This window comes from Monodon monoceros, unplaced genomic scaffold (assembly GCF_005190385.1).
Source record: "Monodon monoceros isolate NGI ecotype Baffin Bay Population unplaced genomic scaffold, NGI_Narwhal_1 Super_Scaffold_6, whole genome shotgun sequence".
NCBI classification, from domain to species: domain Eukaryota; kingdom Metazoa; phylum Chordata; class Mammalia; order Artiodactyla; family Monodontidae; genus Monodon; species Monodon monoceros.
The window spans coordinates 18,577,300-18,593,468 of NW_021703783.1; the positions used below are offsets into that span (position 1 = coordinate 18,577,300).

The following is a 16,169-nucleotide window of genomic DNA, read 5'->3' on the forward strand; positions in this document are numbered from 1 at the left end:
AGAGAAATAAGAAGAGAGTGGTTTTTCGATGACAGTGACTCTGGTGTATAGAGAATTATTACATGAGTAAGGTTTGACACACAAACATATACTTACCTTCTTTTAGATTATAACTCAACAGTAAAAAGTGATGGCTATTTACTCATTACAAAATATCAGGATGAACAAATATTTTGATTGTTTTTATTTATGATGAGTAATAATCTGTAGCTGTTTTCCCCCTTTTAATTCATAAGTAAATAAAAAACTGTTGGCTGAGCATTTATTATTCTTAATGTTCTAAGCTGGGGTTTGATGGAAATAAAAAGAGGCTTAAAACACAGTTCTTGGCCCTAAGTAGTTTTTTGTTTTTTTTTTTTGCGGTACACGGGCCTCTCGCTGTCGTGACCTCTACCGTTGCGGAGCACAGGCTCCAGACGCGCAGGCTCAGCGGCCATGGCTCACGGGCCCAGCCGCTCCATGGCATGTGGGATCTTCCCGGACCGGGGCACGAACCCGTGTCCCCTGCATCGGCAGGCGGACTCTCAACCACTGCGCCACCTGGGAAGCCCCATAAGTAGTTTTTTTTTTTTTTTTTTTGTATCAAAGAGGCAAGACAAAACATGAAAATTTAATAACCACAATTATTAAGAGATCAAGGGTATTATTATCAGTAATACGATTCTTCTTTTCTTAAAAAGAGAATCTTGAAGAATCAGAATTAAGGAATTCTACATTTAAAAAGGAAAACTCTATTAGTTAATCACGTTTTAGACTGTTTTCTCATATGCCACTCAGAAGCTTTCTTCAAAAATAGAATATAGCTAGCAGAAAAAATATTCAAGTTTGAGAATATAAATTTATGCTCTCATGAAATAATGAAATGTAGTTGGAAAACTAACTGATCACATTATGGCCACCCAAGATTACAGTTAAATCCAAGATTATAGTCGTTAGCACCATATGTTGTACCATTATTGACATATTTATTTACTGAATCTCCCAGTAGAGTATAAACTCCATGATAGCAGAATTCTAGCTTTTTTTGTTTAATACTATGTCCCCAGAGTAATGCCTAGCACATAGTAGGCACCCCATAACCTTTTCTTAAATGAATTAAATAAATAAACTTCTTAAGATGAGAGAAAAGTCCTTAATTGAGTGACAATGTATGATTCTATGCAAATAGATAAATAACCCTTATTAGGATTACTTAAGTTAAGGATGCTTTCAAATACATTTGAAATAACAAGAAAAAGTCTTTGGAAGCTTATATTTCCCCAATATTGTTCTATTCTACCAAAATGCAATAGATATATGGCTTGAAGTTACAATCAAAATCACAGTAAATCTTTGGGAGTTTTGATATAACTAAAGGAAAAGTAAAAGGAAGGAAGAGTCACTCAGGAAAGGAAAAGTCCTAGAATTTTGATGCTGAAAGTAAACTAGAGATTATGTTTCTTCCCTCAAAAAAATTACCACACATTTAATTCAAAGCAACAGTCAATCTTTGCCAGGATGTTTTTTTTTTCTTTTATTGTTGGTGTTCCTTAGATTATCAGTGTTATAATTTGGACAGGACTCAAATTGCTTTGATTTTTTTTTATGGAAATGTTGTTGCTTTCAACTGGTAATCCACCTGAAGGATCTAAAAGTCATTCATTACGTTGCCTTTAAAAATTCTGCCTAATGAAAGTGCCTCAAGCAGCCGTATAACACAGGGAAATCAGCTTGATGCTTTGTGACCACCTAGAGGGGTGGGATTGGGAGGGTGGGAGGGAGAGGCAAGAGGGTGGGGATATGGGGATATATGTATGCATATAGCTGATTCACTTTGTTATACAGCAGCAACTAACACACCAATATAAAGCAATTATACTCCAATAAAGATGTAAAAAATAATAATAATAAAATAAAACTGGAAAAAAAAAAAAAAAAAGCAAGTGCCTCTACTAGAGTGTAAGCTCCAGAAGGGCAGAAATCTGTCTACTCCATTTGCTACCATTACATCTCCAGAACATAGCACATGGCAAGACAGAGAGCAGTATTTGTTGAATGAACTGAAAATATAATGAATAGAAACAAACTTAAGTTATTCTAAATTTACAACTAAAGCTTTTCTCAATGGCAGTCTTATCCAACTAGAGTAAAAGTCAGACCCCCTCATCAGAAGGTATGAATGGCATTATTCTATTTCATCAAAGGAATATTTAAGTTATCTAACTTACAAACATCTGTGCATTGGTCTTTTTCATTGACAACGAATGCAATCAAACTTTGATAAAATTTAGTTATATATCCTTTACTCTTAGAAGTTGGAATCTATTAAAATTACATAAGGAATGCAATCATGTATAACATGACAGTATAAATTGATATTCTAGTGTACACTGCTAATACGATAAATATTCTTACCTTCTTTCAGATTTCTGTAATTTATTTTGAAAAAATAGTTTAATTCTTTTTGCTTCAATATCTTAAAAGGTGGACTTTGGCTTGGATTTTAAAATACATGTACTATGGAAAGCTATCAGGTTTTTTTTTTTGGCTGCACTGCTTGACTTGCGGGAGTTCCCTGGCAGTGAAAGCACCAAGTCTTAACCACTGGACTGCCAGGAAATTCCCGTGAAAGCTATCAGTTTTAAGGGCGACTATCAGAATGAAATGGAACAATTGAAAAGTAGCTATGGTCTTTACCATTGTTACCCCATGGCTGGATATTTTGTTTCTGGGACATTATGAACAAGATGTGTGCATTATCATTTGTACAGTGAAAGCAAGGGTCGTTCTTACCTTTTTTAAAAAGTATGGTTCTATACAATTTCTTACTACAAATGTCTACCTTTTAATGGAGATTGTAATTTTATAACCTTTTCCCAAGATTATTCCATCCGCTTACTTGGGTATTGTACTTAAAACGTAAAAAACAGCTTTGTTTTGTTTTGTTTTTAATATCACATTCAATTTACTGCACTTAGAGACTGGAATGTAGTCAATAATAGCCATCTCGAAACATGGCATCTCTTGGTCATCCATTCATCAAATACGTACTGGGTTCCAAACTTTGGGCCTACAGTAAGCTAGACAGTCTACAAGGAAAGTTCACCATGGAGGCAGGCTAATGATGGGTGCATCTCAGAGGGACTCTTCATCTAGCTGTGGTGGGTCTGAATAAGTTTTCATGTTTTAAAGGATTTTAGAGATCACCCATTCCAACTTTACTAAGACGGACTACCAAGCATCATGTAGAGAGCACAGGCTTTGAAGGCAGACAGAATTAGAGTCACATCTTGACCCTGTCACAACTAAAGCACGTGGTTTTGGATAATTCATCTCTCTCTCTGAGACTCAATTTCTTCCTACATAAAATAGGAATAAAATGACTTTGTTACAATAATTTTGTAAAGGGTGTTAGCAAAGTGGCTGTACATAAACAGGCATGTAATCAATGCAACTGTTTTTAAATGAAGGGATGAGGAAATAAACCAAAAGAGGTAACCTCATTTCCACAAGTCTTTGAGAGAATCAGGGCAACAAGACACCAAATCTTTTTAACTACATCATGCTTCCCTAGTAAGAGAAATGTTAATTTAAAAGAGGAAAATGTTTTAGGTAAATTCTATTATCCAATGATCTGGATAGCGTAAGCTTTGGAGTCCACATCTACAAGAAAAAACAATGGTTTTACAATTATTTTAATTTTAGGATCTTCACAACCCTTGGACAGATGAATACTTGTTAAATGAATGAATGTATTTTTAAATGAGAAAAATGTTGAGGAGAGAATATTTTTACTTTCAAATATAAACCCTAGATTAAATATGCAAGAGTATCTGCTTAAAATATGCATTATTAAGTGCCTGCTGTAAAAGGTATATATAACTTCTTTTTTGTTTGTTTGTTTGTTTTGTTTTTTTTGCGGTACGCGGGCCTCTCACCGTTGTGGCCTCTCCCGTTGCGGAGCACAGGCTCCGGGCGCGCAGGCTCAGCGGCCATGGCTCACGGGCCCAGCCACTCCGTGGCACGTGGGATCCTCCCAGACCGGGGCACGAACCCGTGCCCCCTGCATCAGCAGGCGGACTCTCAACCACTGCGCCACCAGGGAAGCCCTATAACTTCTTAACTGGTGAACTGGATTATCAATATACAAATCAATGAGAGCCAGTGGCTGATTGGTCTCTTCCCATCGCTTGCTGTGTTTATACACTGGCATGAGGACTCTGGCTTCCCAAGACAGAGCAAGTAACTGATTTGCAGAAAACATAAAGTCGCTTTCTGCTTTTATAGACACTGCCAAACTTATTTTAAAAATTTATGTTCTGTGCCCCAGTAGTCTTTCTTCAGTTCTTATGAAATAGTTTTTACAAAAAGTGAAAACATTACTCATAAGCAACTACAAGGAATTATAAAACAAGCTTAGTAGATTAAAAACATTAAACATTTACTTTATCTAGAAGTAAATGACTATATGTTATGTACCTTCCTTATGGCTGACTCTTATGTTAAACAAATTCCAGATACAACAGTTCCCTCAGAAAATAATCAACATTTCCAACCCCTCTGAAAAAATGTGAAGATATATATATATATATATATATATATATATATATTTTATGCACAAATGAAACAGTCACAAGGTAATTAGCAAACCATGTGTTTCTTAAATAGCTACTGGACTTTTAAAAGAATGGGTTTAAAACAGCTTTCAAAGTTATACAAACCCTTACATATCTAAATGCTGAGATTTTAGTTTCCATGTTTTAAATTTATAAAAATCCAAGGATACCTCTTACTAGATTATTACCTGGGACCTGATTCCTGTTCCAAGCCTGCTTATTTTCAAATCGTCTAATGTTATTTAAACAGAATCATCTCTTTCAAGCCATATACTAAATCTACATATCTCTTTCATATCAAAATGTTATGTCACCTAAGAGGGGATCTACTTTAATCCTCGTGTTGAGTCTACATAGCATGACTTTAATTCATGAGTTCTGAAAGACCATAGTATTGTGGAATGGATTATTTACTTGAATCCATTATTGGCATTCTAGAGCTGTTTGGTGTTTGCCTTTATGTCCCATCTTCTAGAAAGAACAAAATTATAGCTTTCAAAAAGAGCCAATTTTTTATTATACCGACTACAACTGGCATTTTCCTTAATACCAGATATAACACTTTACTGGCCTAAATTAATGCATTCTGAGCAGGGTGAGAAGGGTCTACCTGGGATACCAATGGGAAAGAAACAAGGCTCTGAAGAATTCTTCGAACAAGGCAGGTAGAGAAAATGATCTAGGCTTTTCTGAGTGCCCTACTCAGAAAACCTCTCAAACAATGCCCTGCTTTTATAGCCTGAACAAAATAGAAATATTTTAAGAGAATTTTGCATGAAGATATTTTTGTTATAATTTTACAAATAAATTTAAGTCAGTAAAATACACATTTTGCAATGGCTTTGTTGAAAAACAGACGATCTGTTTAGATTAGTCAAAGCTGCCATGGATCCCCAGATACTGTCCTCAGGTGAAGTGCCAATGCAATGACCTTCAGTGTAATGGAATTTCATGCTAGCTGAAACAATGTGTGATGCTACTGGCTGCCAACTGGAGTGCAGGCACTGTTTTTTCCCTTCTCAGTAACTATGAGGCTATAAAATGTATTTCTTCATCTTTCACACAACCATTACTCAGTGCTTCTGCTATAGATAAGGGCAAAGAAACCTCTGTAAATGGCCAGTTACACTATACGGCTGATTAGAGAAGAAGAAATAAATTATGTCTGTAGTCATCTAATCAGTTTATAATATATATTGACTGTTTGCTACCGGTAGACCTTTTTAGTCAAACTCTTTTGTTCTGGAAAACTGAATCCAGTGTACTTTTGTGTGTGTTTTTTTAGAGAATTGTTTCTAATGTAACTTTAAAACCTAATTACTTCACATTTCCAAAGTACCAGACCATAAAATGGTCTAAGTTCTAATCTAACATGAAAAATAATTTTATGCTTTCAGAAATGGGTGACCTTTCCTAACTCACACTGTTTCCTGAAAAATGAGATTGACTTTAAGTGCATATGACAACTCTTTATTGACAGCTAAACTATCCAGACCAAATGCTATTTATTTCTCCTCTTTTTAAAAGTTTATCATTTTCACTTTTTAAATAGTAATAGTAAGAAACACTTCGTTGAATTTTGCCAAGCTGTAAGTTTAATCTTTGTCCAAATGCGCTGAAACTAATTCACTCACAGCAACTTGAAGCCGGCACTTAGGAACTGAGCTCTGCCCTCACTTGGCTGTGGTCTTAGATATTCAAGAATGGACACACACACACACACACACACACACACACACACACATGCATTCATTCACTCACTCATGTTTCCTGGAACTAATTAAAAGTTAAGTGAAAACTGACCAGTGTAAATGGAGGAGAAGAGTTTCAATCCACAAGAAGACTCAGTAAATACTGTAAAGGCTGTAAACATCCTAATATATACAAAGGTTCTACTCAGATATATTGCTCTGAATTATCAGTAATAAATTATCTAATAATTGAATAAGTTCATATTTTCAGATTAACAAAAAGGTCATGCTTATACTTCCCTACCCTGACTGAAAACAGTCTACGCATACATGAGACTTAACACCTTTATCTGCCTCATAAAAAACAGGGGCCAAACAGCTGGGCTATTGTTCTTGACTAACTTCGTCTGAGGTGGTATGAAAACCACATTCCTGGAGCACATAATCATAGGGTCTGACCGCCCCCCCCACCCAAGAACCATTAAGTCAAATTCATTTCCCCCCAGAGGGCAACACACTATTGTATCCTCTCCACTTTCGAGCCACCTATGAACAATGGATAGTAATTGCAACTGTCACGGGCAGTCAATAGGAAAAGTAACCCAGCGCTTTTTTCCTCCAGTTTTCTGCCAAACCTGATCCGAGCACCTAACAACCATGCCCCCAACAGAAGAAAGATCTACAGTTGCTTTTAAATGCATCAGAAAACAGCTTTTTGAACAGAACCAGAGGACAATAACTAAACTTGTGCTCTGAATGTGAAGCTTAAAAAACTCAAAATTAAAGACAGAAACTTCTTTTGTGACTGTACTGCAGCTTCCTGAACTAACCCCACAGGCAAGCCTGAAAGGACAGCTGAGCTTCTTTCCTCTAAGCTTATCATCACTGCTGTTGCTGCTTTTAAGTTAGACTTGTGAGGAAAAGGAGGGAGGGAAAAATGTTTGTCCTCCAATGGAATGAGATCACAAGGCTTGGAACAGGCGGTCTTCTCTGCTCTGCTCTCAGTTATTACCCAGGTCACAGGAGAATAAAGAACCTTGGAGAATGCATCCTGCATCTCAGGTGTAAATGGGTTAAAATCCAACAAAATAGAAAATGAAACTTTTCTGTTCTCTTTAAACTTTGTCTTCAAGCTCTTCAAGGGATATTAATTATTACTTGTTTGAATTTCATTCCATTATAGGTTCTGGTTACTTAATTTGCTGATTGGCAGGAACTCACTTTCTCACCACCCATTCACACCTAATCGTAGCCTGAATATATGTAAACTCCAAATATATGGATGAAAAGTGAGATACTCAAGCAAACATTTTATGGAAGTTTCCCAAACAGAGATGCTGACATCATGTAAGTCAAACATTTGAGAAGACTGATTTGTCCTTTGCCCTTCTCCAGGATGCTCTGATGTAGTAAAGCCTTAAGAGAGATGATTGCCTCTCAGTGGGAGAACACTTGCACGTACACACATATGCAAAACAGTTATTTACACACAGATTTCTACATGTATATCAATATAAATCTGGTGATATTTAAAATATATAGTCAGCCTCTATCAAAAATATACAGAGTAATACATAACAAAATATATTAATATTAATAAGTAGTTTTTCCTTAAAATTAATCCTTTAGAACTCAGATTCAAAAGTGTCCTATTGGCAACAAACAGAAAACCATAGATTGCCTGCTATGCTCTGAGAAAACACACTTTTTAATTAATTGAAAGCACCACTTGATTTTATTTTTATATGAGGAATTAAACCTTCTCCCTTTGTCATTCCTGGTTTTAAGTGGAGATTACGTATATTCATACTTCTAATATGTAGCATGTATAAAATCATCTCATACAGTTTTTAACCCTGCTGTAGATACATTTGTACTTATAAAGTAAGTCATTTAAAATTTAGAAAAAAAGATGAAAGTCAAATACTGTTAAAGATATAGTGGGGTTATTCTGTTAAAAAAACATACTGTTATAAGGCACAGAGAGAAAATAAGAACCACTGTACATCCCTTTTCAAGCTAGAAGGAAGAAACACCAAAGACAGAGTGCATGGGGGCAGAAATACTTTATCACCACTAATATTTCTAAATATCAGATTCATTTCGGTACATTTTAGATCAAAATAATTGCAAACATATTACCTTTTATTTCACCAAAGTTCCCTGATCCCATTGCAAGAAGCTTGTCTTTCCAGTCCTTTGATAGTAGCTTTTCAATACTGGGGGTTTCTAAGTAAAGAAATAAAAACAGGTAAGCAAATCAATGTGACTATCTTTATAACGAAGCTCATTAAAAGTCTCTCTGCTAAAAAGAAGGCCATCCCTACCCTGGTCCCAGTTCATAATGACTTCATCAACAAACTGCTAACAGGGGAGGAAAAAAAGAATGTGTTTTGTCACCTGCTGTTCCAAAATCATTAGCTTTTTCCTCTTGTGGAACAAAGCTGTACTAATTCTTTATGACAATGGGTACATATAAACCTGCAGTTCATTGTTTTCCAATTTGGTGAACAAATTCCTGCTATAATGGATGCTTGTCAATTTCAGGGTGTTAGTCTGTAGTCAAAAAATAATTATGTTGATAAAATGCAGAGTAAAAAAAAAGGCAAAGAATTAGCTCTTAAATCTGCTACATGTAATTATGTCCCTCTGTGTGTTTACAATTACATCCACTTCATAATATGTGTTTAACATCGTGTGGTGGTTAGCACACTGTGGAAAGATTTGCCAGTACCGTGAACATATAAAAAAGAGTTGGTGTAAAAGAAGCTTTACAAAGATTGCAGAATCTAGACAAGTAAGTAATGCCTATAATGGAAACTTATTATTTGCTTATTTCAGATTTGTATCACACTCTTTTAAAATGTCCTGTATTAAGACAGGACACACAGATTTTAGAGAGCAGGGTTATGTGGTGGTCTGACATTTGTTTCTATATGTCACATGGTTTTGATCTCTCCTTTTGTGTTGAATTTTAATGTATAAGTAAATATAAATGCTAATAAAACTCCGAAACATCAAACTCAGTTCCAAATAATGTAATTTTATATTCTTGTCAGCATTTAGATGGGTACACAATTACAATGGCTTTCAATCCCACGATTAGCACTGCATTCAGTTAGAAAATGGTGTGTACTAAAAGATAAGTGTCCCAGTATGCTCCATCTAAATAACAATACCCACACTTATTATCTGGATCGAAGACACACACTGCCATTCTCCACATTGGTGTTTATGCGTATTTGTGTTTGTTCAGACATTTGTTTACCCCCTACTAGGAGCATAAAGGGAGTACATGTTAACTTATCAAAGGGACAGTCTGGCCTAGAGACCCTAAGATTATTAGAAAAGCGTTAATTTTCCCCACAATAAAATGCATTTATAGCGTCTTCAGCATCATCTTGGCTAATGCTATCTACTTTCTCAGGCCCTCATCTTAAAGACATCAGCTATCAGAGTCACAAAGCCTGTGTGGAGTTTTCAACGAACGGGAGGTGGAATTTTCTTTGGAAAAACTGTGGCAGCGTGGATTGCTTCTTTTTCAGATGTCAAAAACTTGGGGAAAATAACATAGTGAAAAGCTCTGAATGATTACTTCTTCACATAGCCTGTATGTATAGGGTGTACATATACACACACACACCCCACAACTACTGTGTGCACATTTACATGGAATGTGTGAAATGGTTTTTTTTTTCGTTTGTAACAAAATATATCTTTCTATTTTTTCACATTTAAGGAAAAAAGATCCTAAAGATTTTACTTTTTCTTAAAATATCCCTATTTCTATACCACAGTGTTTTGAAAATGGTAATGACAATTCTGAGTAATAAAATGCATTAAACCTCTTCTTACTGTAATCAATATTTCTGTTCACTGAGGCTTTACAAGTAACTTTAAAATACTTCTGCAGGGATAGCCAATGTTTCTACATTCGCAGTAAACACTTGGTGAGTGAAATCATTTTTTAAACCTTAACAGAGTAGGTCAAACAAATACCACTGTTTCTTTTTTCCAGCACTCTACAGAAATTCTTGAGTTGCATGTAAACAGGGTCCAACCAATATGGTATTTGCAGTAGAGTACCGTCAGTCATTAAAAGCTAACAAACCTTGCAAAGCAGGAATGCAGCAATAGAAATCCATTGTGCACTAACAATAGGCCCCTGAACCTCCCGGCACCAAAAGCAGACCATTTTACTTTTAAGGCTATTGTCTGCAAAGTCCATGACAAAGCTTTTCCCCTGCAGCTAGACAAAATATTCACTGTAGTGTGCTCATAAAGAAACAGAAGTCTTCTGTCTAAGTTGCAGAGTTAAAGAAACAGCCGCCAGATTTCTGAAACCTGCACAACATTCCTGGCCTCTTTATTAACTTGCATAAAGATAGGAGGCTCTCATACAAAGCCAGTTTTTTCAAGTACCTGACTTTTAACATACACTACAGAAAAAAATGAATAACTTCTTTAAGACCAAGTAATTTGCAAGATGTAAAATCAGAAATGTATCTAACTCAGGGTTGTCATGCCTGTGGATGAATAAAGACAATAATACTTGCAATTTGGATGAGGTTTAAACTCAGATTCAATAAACGTTTATTGAACAGCCTGTGTGCCAGGAGCTATGCTAGATGCTTTTACCTGTATTCTCTCATGTAATCAAAGCAAAAATCTGAAGACTCAGATTGTGTTATTATATCCATCTTTCAGGTTAAGAAAAAGACCAAAGGAAGAAAAGGATTTGTTTGAGGTTTCACCATATGTAATGGGCAGAGCTGAGTCTTGGACTAAGGTTTATTTTTTTCCCTACAAATTCCTAAGTCTCTTATTGATGACGATAATGATAGCTGCCATTTTGAGGGTTAAGTGAGAAACAGTGTACCAGGTCCTTTACATGTGGTATCTCAAACTTCTCATAATAATCCCCTGAATTAGATATTGGTATGTCTGTTTCACCATTAAGAAACCAAAGCTTTGAGAAATATCGTGACTTGCCCAATACAGAGCTAAGTTCAACTTACTGGATCCCAAAGCCTTTGCTCTTTTTAGTACACACACGTTACTGCATTTCACCTGCAAAACAGCCATGGACAGTCAGAAAAACTATTGTTATTAACTCCAGTGGATGGACGAAGTAAACATTTGAAAGGATAAATTGAATGTCCCAGGGTAACATGTACCTATGGGCAGCATGATGAGATTAAAAGCCAAGATTCCTTACAATTTTCAATATGTTCAGGATGTAGTCCCACTATATGACTTTGAACTGTAGAATTTTGGGTGATTTAAGGAAAACCTATGACCATATAGCAGATATATGCATTGAAATGAAAATGCATTCATAAGGTGGAAGGACTACTGGGCTATAAGTCAAACAGTATGGATTCTCACCAGGACTTTAACACTATCTAGCTCAGGGGGACCAAAAGCATATCTTTTCACCTACTTCACCTCTCTGTCTGAATTACTGTAAAACAAAGAGCTTTAAGCAAATCCATGTTCAATATTCTACAACTGCTACTGTTTGAATTTATTTCCACTGGTAGTTCATGAAGAAGTGGTATGAAATGATCTCACAATAATGATCACAATAAATGGACATGTACCAATGACTGAATTTCTCTGAAAATGGTAAAGATCCCATAGAATATAAATGATTAAAACTGTGAAAGATCAAATGGCAAAATCTCAATATTTATAATATACCTGTTCATTAATGTGTGAATATGATTAAAGTGAAATCTGACACAATTATGTAACTGCTACTTCAGTGCTTATGGAGTAAAAGACATAGTAGTTATCTATTAAATATTCCACTTTCTAAGATGTGATTTTAAAAAAATACATGTAGAATTGTATTTTAAACTGTGAGTATGGTATGTTTCTGGACATACAGTTATTCCCAAATGTTCAAATTCTGGATTATCCATTGTTTTCATGTTAAGATGTGCCATAGTTTTACTTTCAACACTTTAAAGAGTCTCCTGAGATTTACTTCTCCCAAGCATTGGAGTATCATGATTATCATTAAAATTAAAGCTAGAGCTCGCTATATTAAAATAAGCATGACAAATAATAATAGTTATTATTATTTGCATGGCATTTCAGTTTACAGAATGCTGTCAGATACAATATTTGTCAATGTTGTATATTATCATTATATCCATTTTGCAGATGAGAAAACTAAGGCTCAGTAAGAAAACCAAGGCCCAGCATCACCTAGCCAGAAAGTGGAACAGATGGAATACAAAACCACGGCCTCTTAATTACAGAATCTGTCTTTTTAGGGGTAAGGTAAATGCATATCTATTTTTAAAGAGAAAATAAAATAAATATTAAGAAATAAGCTGTAAGATAAATTAGAGAGAAATGAAAGTTATCCTTATCAGTCAATCCATTAACAGGAAGATGACTCTAACTGGATTACTTTTGTCTCTTTCTGCCATCAGGACCCTTTTGATATGTTTGCTTGCTTTTCCCTTCTTACCCTTGCCTCTTTTACTCACATATGGCTCTTCACATCAGTGCCTATGGCAATCCCCACCAGTGAATGGCCCCCCTAACTGTGCCAGCCATTGTTACAACAGCATCCTGCCTCTTTAGGGCCTGCTCATTCCCTATAACTCTCACTCCTTTTCCCCTTCAGTGCCAAACACCCTTAAGACTGACTCCCTCATCTGGAACAATGAGACCCAACCCAGAGACTCATGCCAACATATTGTAATTCTCCAACAAGCTCCCAGTGCCAAGAATTAAACCACATTCGCTCCAGTGCAGTAGCTTTACACACAGGCTCAGGTTTTTGCTTTGTGTTTATGTAGGGTTTTTTCTTCCTTAATCTCCCTTGAGCTGCAGTGGCAGAGCTCATTGAAAAAATCGAACAAGCAAAAAATATGTATGTATAATATGTGACTTTTTAAACAAAGTCCCAGGAGTTAGGTCATACCAAATCTACCACTGTTTATACTTTAATTTTGTGGCTTAAACTAAGCTGTGTTATTCCTGACATGTGATAGGGTGCACATTTAGGGATGAAAGTTGTCTTTTGGAAGGAACAACAATATGGTTGAACGTCAAAAATATACTAATACCTCCTTCAAAGTCAAGAAGTAAAAGCATGTATCGATTATTCATATCATAGAATCAGCATTTTAAACCTGGAAGGAGCTTTAGATAACATTTAGATAAGCATTCCACAAAACTAATTTACTAAAACATATACTGGACATAAATTTATGTTGGTTGGTTTACTTGTAACCAACCAACATAAATTGCTTGGTTACAAGTAACACTAAAGCAAACAAATAAAATAAGCATTCCACTGTCATGTAAATCTAATTAACATTAAACAAATTGACATTTCTTTTTCTTACAAGATTTAGACCACTTTATGTGTTAACAGACTGTCAATCTTTAAGTGAGTTATGCATTACATATTTGACCAAGGAAACTAGTGTTGGGAGATGACTGTTTTGCTCAATCCAAGTTGGGTAATAACTAGTCTAGACCAAACTCTTCATTTTACAGACTGAAAATCTAACTTAAGGTTAAAACTTGCCTAAGATAATAAATCTAATTAATGATGAAGGCAGCACTTGGAGCCTAACTCCTAGTTTAGCGTTCTTTTCCATATACCACGCACTGCAATAAGTTCTTTTAATAAAGAGTCAAACTTTTCAAAAGTAAAATGTTAGTCCAGTTTTATACACCTCATCTAGTTTTAGACAATAATTAGATGATAGGTGGTCTGGGTGGTGAACGTCTGTTAGGATTAGGTACTGTTAATTCAATATTCTCCCCTTGGAAGCTTTCACTTGATGGCTCCCATGAAAATATAGAATAGTTAGTTATAAATGTTAGTTAGTACACTTGGCTAACTACAGTTTTCTTCAAAAAGCTAATTACAGCCTTGCTAGTTACTTATTCAATTACTGATAATAAGATTATTTTTGAGGGGAAGGTTGGGCTAAATCTGGAAATCATATACCAGTAAGAGTTCAATTCATGTTGACAATTGCTGCATGTCTAGACAACACTTGGGGGCAAATATCAAACAATGCAATGTTAGTAATATAAAAACTTCTACATATCTGGAGTGGATCTGGGCACTGAAGACCAGAAGGCCTTGTAATAGTCTCATGAGCCAAGCACTACAGCTAGTCCGCTACTGGAAATATCAAGATCTTCTAGGAAATGTTAAAAAATAACACACACCACAACACACAATAGAAACACATCTGAAATTCCAAAGCATTAGGATTTCAATTAGCCTCATTTTATATGTAATCATCCTGAAGTGAATTAAGCTCTAGAAATACTTTACTTTTAGTAGTGCCAAAATATTTCTTTGTTTCCACTTGAAATTTAATAAGAGCTTGGTTAAGAGAAAAAAAAATTCTTTGGCCTGCTGACTCAAGTTTTGAAATTTTTAATGTGCAACCAGTTTTTGGAATATTGCAATATCTAAATCATTACCCACAGGCTTAAGTTTTCTCAGCGTACAGGCTATAACTGTTAACACACCTGTTCAATTATATCCAATCTTATACCATATTTTAGAAGAATATTTTTTCATTACATGATTTAATATACCATAATCAATATGCTAGGGGCTTCCCTGGTGGCGTAGTGGTTGAGAGTCCCCCTGCCAATGCAGGGGACACGGGTTCGTGCCCTGGTCCGGGAGGATCCCACATGCTGCGAGGCGGCTGGGTCCGTGAGCCATGGCCGCTGAGCCTGCGCGTCCGGAGCCTGTGCTCCGCAACGGGAGAGGCCACAACCGTGAGAGGCCCGTGTACAGCAAAAAAAAAAAAAAAAAAAAAAAAATCAATATGCTATAACTGCTACATATCAATAAACTTGGGTTTTCTCCTCAAAAGATGGTTCTATATTTCCTACACAAAATATCCATTAAGCTACAGACTTATGAAACTCTCCTAGTTTTATCCACTCCATCACTCAGAAAGCAAGTGCATTTCCTTGCATAGACTAAAACACTCTGTTTTTTTCTTGTTTTAAATATTAGATCCCAGAAAAAAATAACATAAGTAATTTGAGGGCAGCATTTCAAAAAGGAATTTCAAAGAGTTTTTTTCTCATGTACAAAATCTCTGTTTTGCTACTAAATGTAAAAAAAAACTTAACGTCATACAACATGACTCCATCACTTACTATGACTAATTTTGTGACCTTTGGCAAGTAATTTAACCTCTCTATGCTTCAATTTACTCGTCTATAAAAGGGGATAATAACTATACTTGTACTATTGTCAAAAGAATTAAATGAAATAATTTATGTAAAGTGCTTAAGACAGTGCTGGGCACACAGTAACATTTAAAAAGTTTGACTAACATTACAACTACAACTTAGTATACAACAACCCAAGAGATTTATGTTAAAATCCAAATGAAAAGTATATACATATGCTTCACTTTGCCCATCACTAAAACTACCTAGAAATCAAAAGCCACATCAAAGGGTAATAGTTCTACCTCTACACATTTTTATGAAAATGATTCATAACCCTTAGTTTCACTGGTTTATCTGTCATTCCTATGAATTTTTCAGTTGGTTCATGTCAATAAAGATGACATTGAAAGAGCTGTAGTAGTAAGAGGGACAAAGACTGTTGTCACTTCCATTAGGTTAATATATGAATTGTCCCAAAACAGCACAGAAATACAAAAATACTCAACTAATCTTTGCCTGAGTTTCTTTTTTGACAGTTGTCTTTCTAGCTTTCCAAGGGTTCTGTAAGGTCCTCAACAATGGCTAAAGCTTTTAAGCCAGTGCTGTTGACAAGTGAAAGGGAACAACAAATAGCTTTGTAGTGCTCTTTTCCCAGGGTCACTCAACCAGCGGTAATACTTATTATTTTTATTTATTA

General features: G+C 35.5%; 1 protein-coding gene across 12 annotated transcripts in view; it reads right to left on the reverse strand.

Annotated features, from left to right (window-relative positions):
- Positions 1-16,169, reverse strand: part of SOX5 (SRY-box 5) — a 999,335-nt gene that overhangs the window by 209,184 nt on the left and 773,982 nt on the right. For all 12 annotated transcript variants that reach the window (XM_029204642.1, XM_029204643.1, XM_029204639.1 and 9 more), the window contains one exon: positions 8,429-8,515. In XM_029204642.1, coding sequence (XP_029060475.1) covers positions 8,429-8,515 — 87 coding nt within the window. The remainder of the gene's footprint in view (positions 1-8,428; positions 8,516-16,169) is intronic.